Source organism: Pipra filicauda, unplaced genomic scaffold (assembly GCF_003945595.2).
Source record: "Pipra filicauda isolate LSUMZ 115617 unplaced genomic scaffold, ASM394559v2 scaffold13_size5146498_pilon, whole genome shotgun sequence".
NCBI lineage: Eukaryota > Metazoa > Chordata > Aves > Passeriformes > Pipridae > Pipra > Pipra filicauda.
This window is the reverse complement of record NW_024103874.1, coordinates 3,161,729-3,175,374: the sequence shown is the minus strand read 5'-3', so window position 1 is coordinate 3,175,374 and position 13,646 is coordinate 3,161,729. Positions and strand designations below refer to the sequence as shown.

The following is a 13,646-nucleotide window of genomic DNA, read 5'->3' as shown; positions in this document are numbered from 1 at the left end:
GGTATCCAAACCATACTGTATAATTGGAGTAACTTGCTTATTAGCAGATACAGCAACCAGCCTTTTAATTTGGAGTTTCTCTTGTATCTCAGACTCCAAGCAAACAAAAAAAAAAAAAAAAAAAAAAAGAAAAATCTTTCAGTAAACTTTGCACAGAGATAATCAATCTGCTATTCAGCTATTTGAACAGGCATCTGGAGTTTAGTGTTCCAGAGCTCACTGAACTCCTTCTGATGAGGGTCTCTGCTTGTAGTTTGAACAGAGTACAGGGAAATCTTTGGGTGCAATCCAAACATTTTTGATAGTTGCAATCCTTGAATATTTCATCGCTCCAAATCTGGCCTTGACCTATGGTTTCTCCTTCATCCTATCAACCGTACACATATTTTTCTTCATCCTTAACCTGTCCCTTCTCTCCACAGGCAAAGGAAAAATCCAAACAACATGAAAAATCCTTTTTTTATAATGCCATTTACCCACGTTTCTTTATCCTCTACAGAGGGTCAAAAGGAAGCACCGAATCAAATGAAAAATGTTCTGAAGCCCATGAAAAGACAAATAAATGAAAGTATAATTTCCCATATAATTCAGGCACAAAATAAAAATATTTAAAGCTTCTGGAGATGAGCAAAACAGTTGCCTTTCATGTTTAATTGTGTAAACCTTCTGTTTTCAAGGGAGCTAAGCAACCAGCCAGCAACAATTAGGCTTCTAAAAGACAAGTAGCAAGGCACACAGGACCTGAAACCATGACTTTTTCTGATTCCCCAGGGAAGCACTTGAACTAGGAGCAAAATGCTGGAAATCCTCTGGCCCTACTCTTTCCCCCTCCTAAACTCAGGTGCTCCAGAATGAGATCTTATCAGCAGAGGGAGTCTCTTCCCCAGCACAGGGAGCAGCAGGCATCTGGCTTTCTTCAGTTACCAAAAACACACAGGCAGGATGGGCAAAATCAAAGACACACTAAACAGTAAAATATTTAAGTGTGGGCTCGGCCTCCTAAAAAGCTCTATGAATAATACAGATATGATACAAACAGTGCAAAACCCAACTGGTTTGTGTAGGGCAAACACTTTGCTTTCCACACTTTATAAGATGAGATGGCTCCCAGGAACTGGGACAATGCAAAACTCAAAATCCCCAGCCATCAGTACAGTAAAAACCAGCTAAAGCAGACAGTCCATACTCCACATACAGGTACAACTCTCCCACCTACTATTTTAGCTTTCATTTAATCCTATTCTTTCGCTCATGTTGGGATTAGTAACAGTTCTGTCAATAAAAATGTCTTCTACTGAACACACCTCCAGCATCTTGAGGGAGGCCAGCCTGCAAATCTTGTCCTGTAGCCTGGACAGACCTCTGGTCCTGGGCATTTAAACAATCCAACTGAACAGAGAATTCCAGCAGTCCTTCCCCTCCAACAGCAATTTCTTTAAAGTGAATGAACCTATCCCAGGCTTTTAACCTGGATTGCTTCTAGATGGCAAAAATTCAAAGATCTCAATGTTTGTAATTTTCATAAAAGTCAGAAAAGTACTGACAAATGAAGACATTTGGAGTTGTGTTCCTACAGATCCCAGATACACAACATCAAGACATAAAAGGCTCAGCTTACAAGCCCCCATTTAAATGTGGGTTATTGAAATAACTCTACCCAGAGCATGTTTGGATGGCTCACGGTCAGAGCAGAAGGCTCCATCACATGAGTTCTGCCACAGCCTGTTTTGAACTGGGTTTGTTCAATGTGTTTATTAACAGAGCAGATAAAGGAATGCAGCATATGCTTGTTACATCTGCAAGCCATCCGCAAGCAGGACGCAACTGCAACACTGTTGGAGGTCAAGATTAGAAGTCAAAACCATCCTAACAAGTCAGATAAGTCTGATTGAAAAAAAAAAAAGTAATTCAATAGAAAAAGAGCAAGGTAACATCATTCAGCAGGATTAATCAACTACACATATAGAAAATGACTAGGTAGGTAGCAGTTCATCAAAAAACAATGTGGGAGGTTACACTGGATCACAAGCTGAACATGAGTCAACAGTATCATACTGTTAAGAAAAAAAGCAATCATCACATTAGATAAATCAACTGGAGTATTGCCTGCAAAACAGGCAAAGTAATGCTCAGTGTCTGCTCAGCACTGTGAGCCCTGGCTGGCACCACCACAGCAATGTGGAGCATCAAGTGAATAAGGTAAGGGCTCAGAGGAGGGAGCCAAGCGTGACACATGAAAGGGAACAAATGAGGGGTTCAGCCTAAAGAAGCCAAAAAAAAATATTTTCAAGAGTGCTGGGGGGAGAGGAAAAAAAAAAAGAGTTCAGCAATTGTTCTGTGTGTCTGTGACAAATAGCAACAGGTTTAAATTGCATCGAGAGAGCTTCAGCTTAAGCACGGAGGGAGGGAAGGGAAGCAATATCATATATTGGCTTTGGTCCCCACGAATGGATCTTCAGGACAACATCAGGGACAAACCTATTACAAAGGAGCTGCTCATGCCCTGAGGAGGGAGAGTGCATCAGACACCCTCCTGAGCTCCTCCAGCACTGTTCCTCCACGAGGCTGTGACCAACACACAGGTCCAGGTAATATCACAAACAGCTCTCGGTGACATCAGAGACTCACAGGAAGGAACTGCGTGGCCAGAGGCACCTACAGGGCACGTATCAAACACTCAGGTTGATTTATACAGTTTTCTATTCACCACCACAGACTATATCAGGAACAAACAGGGTACCAAATTTTATGCTTTAAACTAGTCCTGATTTGCACTTTATCAACTGCAGCAATTTCTTTATTTTCCAACATCTTTCCAAGCTTGTTTCCTGATGCTTTTCCTTCATATATCAATAATTCCAATCTGCTTTTCCTCCTACATAGTGAAATAACAGAAATTTGTTTCACTGACCTGCCTTTTATGATTCTCTAGACATGAACTGACAGCAGAAGCTGATCCATAGCTTTGTATGCAATAATTTTTGTAATCTTGACTATTTGTCTTTGGATAATTGCTGCACGCATAATTATTTTAAAGACAATTTCATTTTAAAAGGATTGAAATTACTACTAGACAAACTCAGTGTAACAAAATTTTAGACTAAGAGCGATTTTTGTGACTAGCCTATGAACTGCTAGAAAATTGTGATTTATAATAGGAACAGTAATAGCCTTTAATGACTGCAGTGCTGCTGGGTATCAATGAAACAGCCTGGCTCGTTTCAAAGCAGAAAGGGCATCTATTTTGTTTTTTTTCTCCTTCATGGGTGGCCCATACATATCTTCAGGGTCCTTGGAGGAGCTTCCAACATCCCCACAGTGTGTTCCACGCAGTGGCTGCTATTTCCATGCTAATGTTAATAGGCTGTAGCTTATGTGACCCCTCCAAGCAGCAGTTCCTGCACAGCACAACGAGCAGAGAGCTGAGCTACTGCCACTGGCTCTCTATCACAAAACCCTGGCAAGTGGCGAGAAACAGTGGCAGGAAAGTAAAAAATAATTAAAATTTTGCATTGGAAGGGAGCAGAAAGCGGGAATCTGCAGAGGCTGGCAGAGAGAGATGCTGGAGCCCAGGGTCACCAGGCATGGGGCAGCGAGAGCGGCTGAACGTCGCTGCTTCCAATGACAGTGCAGCCCATATGCCAGAGCATTTGCCACTGCTCTCTCCCTCTGTGCAACTGCAGTTCGAAATTAATATAGAAATTAAGGGTAATGACCATAAGCAAGAAAAATCGTAAGCCTGTGGCAAAAAGAAATCTTGTTCAACCCAGCTATTTTTCATATTGCAGAAAACTTGCTTGAGAAACCTTCTCCTGAAAGAAGCAAAGGAGCCAGTTCTAATGGAAAATATTTTGGGAAAACGGGAACTCTGTAAGTTCTCCTTTATTCTAGTAAAAATAAAGAGGAAACCAAGAGCTTTTTCAATTTAAGTGTAACATTTCCTTATGCCAGGAGACAAACTATGCCTAGGTTAAGTCTGGACATTAATGGAAGCAAACAGCAGAATGCTGGTCCCTGGTGTTTCAATTATTCTCTCTTTAGAGGTTATGCTTCCAAGAAATTAGAGAAACACAATTTCCCAGTAAGGATCATGTTTTGCAGGGTGTTGCAATGTTTTTATTTAAAGCTGTTTGATTTGTGCTTGCAGAGAAGCTCAGTTCATCACTCTGCCTTCTCTTCTATTCACCTGCAAAGTTCTCCACAGGAACAGAGCACAGTGGAGGCTGGACAGGCTCCTCTGTAGAGCTGTCCAGCACAGGGTCAGCCAGAGCAGGCTCCAGGGCCGTGTCCAGTTGGGTTCCAAGTATCTCCAAGGTTGGAGACTCCATGAAATCTCTGAGCTACCTCTTCCAGTGTCTGTCAACCCTCACACTGAGAGTTTCCTCCCATGTTTAAGTGCAAAGTCCTGTATATCCATTTCTTTCTCTGTGCCCCACTGACAAGAACCTGGCTCTATCATCTCGACACACTCTCCCAAGGTATTTATACACAACAATAAAGTCTCCCCCTGAGACTTCTCCAGGCTAAACAACCCCAGGGCTCTCAGCCTGTCCTTTCAGAAATACTAATAAATAAACATTAAACCAAAATATAAGAAACAATATATCACAGCATACTGAGCAGCAAGAAAACCCTCAAATGGCAGGGCTGGCCAAGGACACCTTTGGGGTTTACCTGAAAAAGCAACACTGGGGGGGTCATTTAGGCATTGAATGTGAAGCCAAACCCTCTCCAGAACCTTTGGCTTGCACATAAAAGGTTTACATACACAAAACCAGATACAGATTGAGTCCACCAAGGCAGCAGAGACTCCTACTGCAGTGCTCCACATCAGGATCTGGGAGAAATCTGTTTCTAATCACTGCCACAGGTTCATCTCAAACCCTCCGTCAAACTACTCAGAGCTGGAGTTCCCAGAGGCAAATACTGCTCTTTGTTTTTCAAAGATCACTTTCTGGCCTTAGTTCCTACTATTTCCATTCGCCTAAAAATAAAAAACTCAGTTTGATACAGCAGTAGCACCAATTCTGAATTTACCAGTAACCTCGAATCAAACAGAAACTCCCTTCTTTCCCTATGTTATTCAAATTCATTCCACGAAAAAATATTAAGAAGCAGATTTCTAATGAAATCCTATCCTCTGTAGTTTTAATCTCTTCTTGCCCTTCAAATAAGACTTTTAAGCATTATCTATATTGCTAAAATATTCTATGAGCTGTGCACATGGCCCATGCTGCTGTCGAACCAAGTACTTCACCAGCTTGAGTTTGCAATGAAATAAGCCACCTCTAAAAAAACATTACACTCATTTCCAGGGTAGAAATTAAGGCAGAAGGAGGCCTGCACATAAATATCAATGAAATTAGGCAATGAGAACTGGCATTAGGTCAATGAAAATTAAGCAAGAAAATATTTCACTGCTAGAATAAATAAGTTTCAATTGCCACATGCAAAAACCATAATTTCCAGAATGCTTTCAGCATCTGCTCTGTAAGATCAGAGCTCATGAGCTCTGTCAGCGACAGTCAGTTCCTGTACAAAGAACTGCCTTTAAAATTAACATTTTCTAACCTTAAAAGACCCAACATTATCAGTCTGGAGTTCAAAACAACTGGTATTTCACAATAAATAACAAATTGATACTCTTCCAGACATGGCTTATTTCCTAAAAGCCTAAGCATAAATAAAGAAATTAATAAATTATTCAACAGAAGTTGTTGTTTCATTTTCTTCCTTAATACATATTTAGAGTGCCTAATTTGAAGCAGTGCAGTTCTTCAACAGACAAATCCCTGAAAGTAGAGAGAAGCTTCAAGCCTGTTGTTGGAGAAGCAGATTTATTCAGATAAAAATCAGTTAACTCCCCAGAATGCAGAAAAAAGTAATTTTACTTGGGTTTGAGGAATTTGGTTCAAAGCTCTGAACTAGAAAGCAATATATACAGTTATTAAACAGTGTAAGGGGATTAACTCTACAGAGTGTTATTGACTACTCCAGTCTCATTAAGTGCAATTTTATTTAGATAAAAACGTCATCTTAAGCATCATTTTTGTGTCAGAACTTAGATCTGAAGAACAACATTAAAAATAAATAGGCATCAGCAGTTCCCTGATCTGCAGCAGCTCTTTCTGGGGTCTCCCCTGGAACTCATGATTGAAATTATGGTTTTGATTTGCAACGTGCCCATCACGAGAAACTGCTTTTAAAAGAAGTTGTCCTGCAGAACGTGGGAAGTGTTTTTTTGAGAGGCAGCTCCACTGGGGCATGTACAGGCTTAACACAGAAAGCTGATGTCTGTCTGCCTCTTTTCCCTCCAAGAAAGGAATGAAGAAAGGTTAGGGAAAGAGTTCTGCATTCCCGGTGGACTTTCTCCTACTTTCAGATTTTATTAGGGAACTGTGAAGCTAATTACGTGTACGATAACTTCAGTAACTGCTTTTCATGCAGAATCACAGAGCAGAAAATAATGAAAACATGAATGGAAAAGCCTCTCTGCTTTTTCAACTCAGAGAAGCTTGGAGAAGGCACTGGCTATTGCAGGCTGCAGCAGAGCTGCTGTGAGGAACAGAAACCCTCAAGAGGTGCTCAAAACCCCACCAAACAGCAGAACAAAGCCCAGCACTCCCCGAGATCTTCCCTTTCCAAAAACATCTGTACAACACACCAAGGGGCACTGAGAAGACACAGGCATGACCAGGGGTAGAAGAGGCCACAGGCAACCTCTCACACACACTTCAGGGGCAGACCCCAATCTGCAGAACCCCGTGGGAACCAAGCTCCTACCAAAATTAACAGCAGATGGGTACCAGTGTATTTTTTGGACTCTAAACCAAGGAAAAGCAGGAAGCCTACACTATCTACTGTATCCCATGAAGACTGGGGATGCTGGGGTTCTTTGGTCTATCTGTTTTATGCTGTCAAAACAGTATTACAGCCTTCCTAAGGTTTAACATTGGATAGGATGAGGGCTCAGTAGGATGGAGGTTTTGAAACCTCATTGGGAGAACAAAAACCTTTCAACCATGAAGAACATCCTACCTCTAAAAAACTTAAAAGAGACAGCCTCTATGCTGAATTCTTATTAAAAAAACAGGTATTTCAGTAAAGCTGTTATGCATTTTATTCGTTTCTAACACAAAATAATGCTAGTAAAAATCCCGGTATGGAAGCAATTACATTTTTATACATTTGCATGAGCTTGGCTACCTTTGGTTGCGTACACTTGCTTAAAGCAGAACATGCTGGCAGAGTTTATTCATCTTCCCATATGAAAATAAACTGTGCTTCCACACACTTTTACCCAAACGTAGCTGCCTACACAAGTGAAGTTATCCTGTTACAGCACTACAGGAACTGCTCGGGGTGGGCAACAGAAACATGAATCACTGCAGAGGAAGAGATGCACAGAAGAACAAAAGAGGGGCTGTACATCCTAACTGCTTGTGCTGTCTCCTGGTGGTAGGTAAAGCTGTGAGCTGTTTAGTTTAGGTGTATCTGAGAGGTGATGTGCTGTACTATGATGGTATTGCACTGGAGGAATAATGCATTTAACACCTTGATGTCATCCCACCCCCTCCCAGCACGCCAATAAAACCTGAGTTTCTCATTTGGGAAAATGTATTTCTCAATAATTACAATCTTTAAAAACCCTACAAAAAATGGAAAAGGGCATAAACTATCAAGAGTATCAGTCCCCCCTGGATCACATTGCACATTGCTTTTAGCATCCTGCTCCTTATTCTCTCTTTCCCCAAGAGGCCACTAGTCATCATCACTCCCCTCCACCTCAGTTCACACTCAGGGATCAGATCCCCCGAGTCACAGCTGAACTGCCTTTGGTGCAGCACTGCATGTCGCTGCTCCCCACCCCTCAGGACCAATGTTCTCACCATGTTAAGTTAACATCAATAATTAAAAAAGAGGAAAAGATACCCGTGCTGCAATCGTCCTCTGCCATACTGCAGGCTTTGAGATTTTCCCCTTAGGCTAAAGAAGAAGATAGTTAACAAACCTATTTTAAACATTATCGTGCATCAGTGATCAAGGCTCAGTTTATTATCGTGCAAACAAACACAAAGACAAAAGAAATATAACAAATTACACCCCAGTAACTTTCATTAAGAGATGCAGGGACGGCATTTCTAAGGCAGGCACTGGCTCCACAAATCACCTCAGCTAATATCCCATCATCAGGCCACAGGGCTGGCAGTGATGTGCAATATGTGGTATTTGTGGCACTGTTGGGGAAAACTATTTTAAGTCTAATTAACATGGAATTTTTAGAATGCAGATGCTTTTCATTTATACATAAAACAAAATGCCGTGACATTTCTCCCATCCATTTATCATAAACAAGTTAATTACTGTGTAACAAATAACTCCTGCTAGAATCTGTATGTTTTGAGCACGTTAGAGAGCTGACTCAGGCAAATAAGAGGAACCACAAAGTAGTAGCTAATAGCTTACGGCATACTTATAATAAAACAATGACTCTGTAAAAGCTCTTGTTGTCAAATTAAGGCTAAGCTATTTCCATTGGAATAAGCCAATTATAAGCAGTCATTATCTATTTAAGTTGATTCAAACCTAGAATACTATAAACACTTTCATTTTGATACATTCATAACACTGCATACATTTGAGAGCTGGATATTACAAAGCTTAAAAAGGAGATGTTGGGTTTATTGCCACGCAGCTTATCCTGATCCATGGGACATCCAAACTTCCCCAGCTGGTGGAAGTTCACCACTACGCTGAGCTCTACATACTCCCTGGTTTCTGATGAACAACCCTTCAGGCAGTATAAACTGTCCCACATCTCCTTCCTCAGGACAAAATGAGGATTCTGCACCTTAAAGACCTTATATTTGCTCACTGAAATCCCCTGAGAGCCACTTGCACTACATATACACTGCCCCCCCCTCCCAAATTCCATGAAAGCACTGACAGGTGAATTCCTGCCTACTTTTTTTTTTTTTCCCCAGGCAAACAGTCCCATTTGGCCTGAAGATGAATTACTGAATGCTGATGAATAAGATGGTGGTAGCTGGCAGCAAAGCTTTGCGTGGTAAGATGGTGTGAAACAGTACATATGTCAATCTATCAAACACGATAATGTAAGCAATCTGAACCCATTTTTGGTCTGAACTATTGTACAATACTTCACCCAGATGGAAGAAAGAGATAAACATTTTATGCTTCAGACATATCAAGTGTTAGGAAGTAAAATTAAACCTAAACTGGAAAACTACCAATTTTACAGGCTAGAGTATATATAAAAAACAACACAAGCATGAAGAAGAATCTTCTCGCCCATTATTGTATAAATTAATTAGATATATTTGCTTCCTATGATAAACAACAGCATGTATTTGACTATAGATTAAAAGGTGTAAAGATGATAGTTTATTTATTAGCAAACACAGCACTTGCACTTTTTTCTTTCTCCTTTGGTTGACAAAATGCTTATAAATCATGGAGCTTGTGACAATGTTATCAGGTCATGAATCTTACAAGTGGGGCACAGATATATAATGTCCCCAGGGTGAGTTCAGCCCTAAATCAGAGGCAGGTTTGCCATGACTAATGTGAAACTACAACTGGTCCCTAAAGGATAATATGAAATGGAAATATATTTTCATTCAAATCAACTTGACAGCCTATGTAAATATAATTTCATATTTAAAAATTATTTAAAACTGAAATGAAATGACAGCACTGTGCTCTCTTCAAAGTCAATGCCAGCTAATGCCTCTAAAGAGACCTTCTGCTCCATCCCTGTTGTCCACCTCCATAAACACACAGCACAATTTATCAAGCACTAAACTGCAAAAAATACTCTTCTGAGCAAATATATTTATGATATTGCTTTCTACGGTACTTGGAGAACATTTTTTATCAAATAATTTCCAAAGCTAAAAAAGCATGAAATCTACTCAGTTTCCAGACTGACCTGTAAAGCCAGTGTAAATCTTTGGGAAAAATTGCTATTATGTGTGTAAATGCTTGGTATTTGGTCTCTCCAATGTTGCTGTATTCCTGGGATTGTCTGTGTCAGTTCCTTATTTGGTTACCCTTCAAACTAAAAACAAACTCCCCAATGTTTACTAATTGATGCCAGGCCAGGCAAGAGAATTCCTGAACAGCAACACTAAGACAACTGGGCCCAGAAACAAAATGGATTGCCAGCTCATGGAGAGCAAAAATGTCCAGTCCTGGATTCTGCTGAAGCCAGAGAGAACACTGACAACTCTCCCTCTCTTCTCAGAAAAATCAAAGTAACAGAGCAGGTGTTTGCTCTGGAGGAAGACAGAAATCCCAGCCTTCTGGCAGAGAGATGCATGTGAGTAACTGTACTCAGGAGAAAGCAGCAAAAGGTTTATAAACCCTTGAGTAGAGCATCGTTCTGATGTGCTCCCCACCTTCCTGGGGGTGCTTGGGGGGGTGAGGTTTGATCTTCAAAAATTCTCTTGGAGTAAAACAGTATTTTCCTGTGCCATGCAAATCTAAAGTTTAATTATTTTTAACTTGAAAAGGAGACGAATCAATACACAGGATAATCTGTTGTTATTTGGATTACGAAGACATCTCAGAGTTTACAATCACAAAACTGGTTATAATCCCGCAATTACTATAAAGCTAATTGGTAGTTTCTTTTTGCCTATGTTTTCATGTTGTCAGTGGGGCAGTAATGAAAATGAATGCCACATTTGTGAACAGAATGTCTGTAGGCTTGTTTACCACATTTCCAACAACAACGTCTGCTTTATCATGCATTTCAAAGCAGGGATAATTTAGGGATCTTTGAATTTCATACATAAAAATACTTTCTAAAATATCAAATGTAGAGCTCCTTCAGACAGGGTGGGAGTGGGAGACTTAAGAGTGATGACCTCGCATACTACAGCAAACAATCCACCTGGAGCAGACAGCACGCGGACTTCCAGTGATTCATCTGTATTCAAAACTGTGCTCAGGTAAACCACTTAGTGTTTCATCCTCCTACAAACATAATTCTGCAGACAATTTCACCATCAAAACCAGCATCTTTAAGCCTCCTTTCACCTCCTGAAAATACAGTTATTGCAGAAGCTATTAAGCTTTTTATTCCACTTACCTTTGAGTAACTTCTGCCCTTCCATGATGTTTTGGGAGACGAATGCTGTGTAGTCTTGCTCTGAGAAGCCAGGCTTGCATGTGGGTCTCACTGTAAGATCCCCATTGTGTGCCTGAAAAAAAACAAGGAAAATGCACACCATGACTTTTGTCATTTGGGAGAATGTTTTGTACCCAATGATGACGTGTTATAGGTATGGGCAAACCTGCACAGTAAGGCAGTGTGCAAGCAGAAGCTGCTGGTGTTAGAGTGTCTATCTGTTGGAGTGGATCCATACTGTAGCTGCAAAAATAAAATGGGCCAGCAAGTAGTTGCCTGACTACAAGAGAGCATTGTTTTGTAGGAAGACTGGGATAGTGGGCACTGTCAGAAGAGGGGAGGAAACAAAGAGTAGCAATTCATCAGGGCGAGCTGTGCTCGCACTGGAGACACGGAAAGGCCTGATGTTGCAACATCCAAATCACTGAGGTTTACTATTGAGATACTGGGCAAAGCACAGGACAGAAGGGGGACAAACAGCCAGCTCACAGCAGCCTCAGGAGCCTGAGACCAGGTAGAGACACCCTTCCTTCCTTCCCCTTCACCCTGCGCCAGCCTCCAAGGCTCTGCCTGCTGCTGCCTCTGGGACCCTCCAGGCTCCGCACTTGCCCAGCAGTAGGAGAGGATGGAGGGGATCTCAATCAAAAACGTAACAATGCACAGTCTCATACACAGCGTGCCAGGTACCAGGGATAAGCATCCAGCTAAACACTCAGCTGCAACTTTAGACTGCACAGAGGGGATCCAGCCCCTGCCACAGGGACAAAGTAGTCCAGTCACAGCAGACCAGGCTCCTTGGGATTCCCTGGCAAAGAAGGTCCCAGACCCCAACTCCAAGGAACTCGCTGACAGCACACAAGCCAGTGATTTATGCCTAACGAGTGCCAGGTGATTTACGCACAAACAAGTGCTGGTGGCAGGGGATTTCTAACGCGCCCGGGCTGTCGGCAGAGCCAGCCAGAGCATCGCTTAGCGATGCCGGCTGCACCTCCGACGCCTCCAGTCCCAGCCGCTCGCTGAAGCCCGGGGACCAGGAGAGGCACTTCCTCGGGAAAGTGCAACTCCAGGCGTGCACCTGCCTCTCCGGGGGGAGCATCAGAGCTCCCCTGAGGCCCCCGAAACACTCCCGGACGCAGACGATGCTGCATTAGAGAGAGACAGAAGGGAAGCGGAGCGAAGGGTCCTTTCGGATGAGCTTACTAAGCAGAACGCAAGCCAACGTACTCGGCTAAGAATCACGCTCGGGAGACGGATGCCAGCTACTGCATGGGAAGCGCAAGGAAGCGGCGGCTCCGTGGACTCTGACCGTCACTGGCAAGATGTTGCCATTAGGAAACATTTCTAAGGGTCTCGCTGAACGTAACAGGCTTTGAATCTGAAATCGCCCCATTATTACAGCGGTGCTCGCTAAACGAGAGCGCACGGGGGCTATTCCTGCGCACCCAGCAGCCTCCCCAAGGCTCGGGACATCCTCACACATTCAACTTGGCACCGGGGGATCGAGGCAGAAAAATAAACGGCTCTTGTTCCCGCAGCCAGTGCAGCCCGAAACCCAGCGGCAGCCCCGCTCGCTTTGTAACACTGCAGCCACGCGTCCAGGCGCTTGTTGATGTTCTACGGACCCCCTGCATTTCAGACGGGGTGCAAATAAAACCCTAAAAATCCCAAACTTTTCAGACCATCACCACCCCCTCACAAACACGGTCCGCGCCCGCCCGGTGGGTTTAGGGGCTCGTAAAGATAAAAGTTCAGGGCTGCTCCGCGGGGCGGGCGGCGGGGAGCGCAGCGCGGCGGCTCCGCGGGGCTGGGCGGGCGGAGCGGCTCCGCGCCGGGACGCGCCGCTGCCCGCGAAGTTTCTGTCCGGCGAGGCGCAAGCAGGGAGGGCAAGTTGCGCCCGCACCGCGGAGGTGCAGCTTAACAAAAAAAAAATAAAATAAAAAATTAACAATTAAACCCCGCAACGACGATTTTAAAAAGCGGGCGAAACGGCGGAGCGGCGGCGGCAGCAGCAGCACCCGCCGCCCGAAAAGCCCCGCGCGCCGCGAAGTTGCGGCCGGGGCGGCGCGGCGACACCTCCGGGGGACGGGAATCGAACGGGTGATGCTCGCCCGCTGTCCCCCCCTCCGCGCCGTGGGGCGCCCCACTTACCGCCGCCGAGCCCCAGGCGGGAAGGAGGAGCAGCAGCACCAGCAGCACCCTCGAGCCGGTCCTCATGGCCCCGCCGGGCGGGGGGCGGTGGCCGCGCAGAGCCGGGGCCGGGGGGTCGCCGCTGCCGCCCCGCTCCCGCCGCTCGCTGCCCGCTCCGGGCTGCAGGTGAAGCGCGCGCCGCCGCCACGCCCCGCCCCGCCGCGCGCGGGCACGCGCCGCCTTAAAGCGGCAGGCGCCGCCCCGCTGAGGGGAGGGGTCGAGGGCGAGCGTGGGGAAAGGGAGGGCGAGGGAGAGCGCCAAGGAAAAGCGGGAGGGGGGGGAGTTCGGCGTCGCCGCGTCCCTC

At 44.2% G+C, this 13,646-nt stretch overlaps 1 protein-coding gene across 1 annotated transcript in view; it reads right to left on the bottom strand.

Moving 5' to 3' along the window:
• CDH4 (cadherin 4) overlaps positions 1-13,410 on the bottom strand; it is a 425,706-nt gene extending 412,296 nt beyond the window's left edge. The window contains exons 1-2 of the mRNA XM_027710649.2: positions 13,304-13,410; positions 11,117-11,228 (exon numbers count right to left, since the gene is read on the bottom strand). Coding sequence (XP_027566450.2) covers positions 11,117-11,228; positions 13,304-13,369 — 178 coding nt within the window. The 5' untranslated portion in view covers positions 13,370-13,410. The remainder of the gene's footprint in view (positions 1-11,116; positions 11,229-13,303) is intronic.
• Positions 13,411-13,646: the final 236 nt, after the last annotated feature.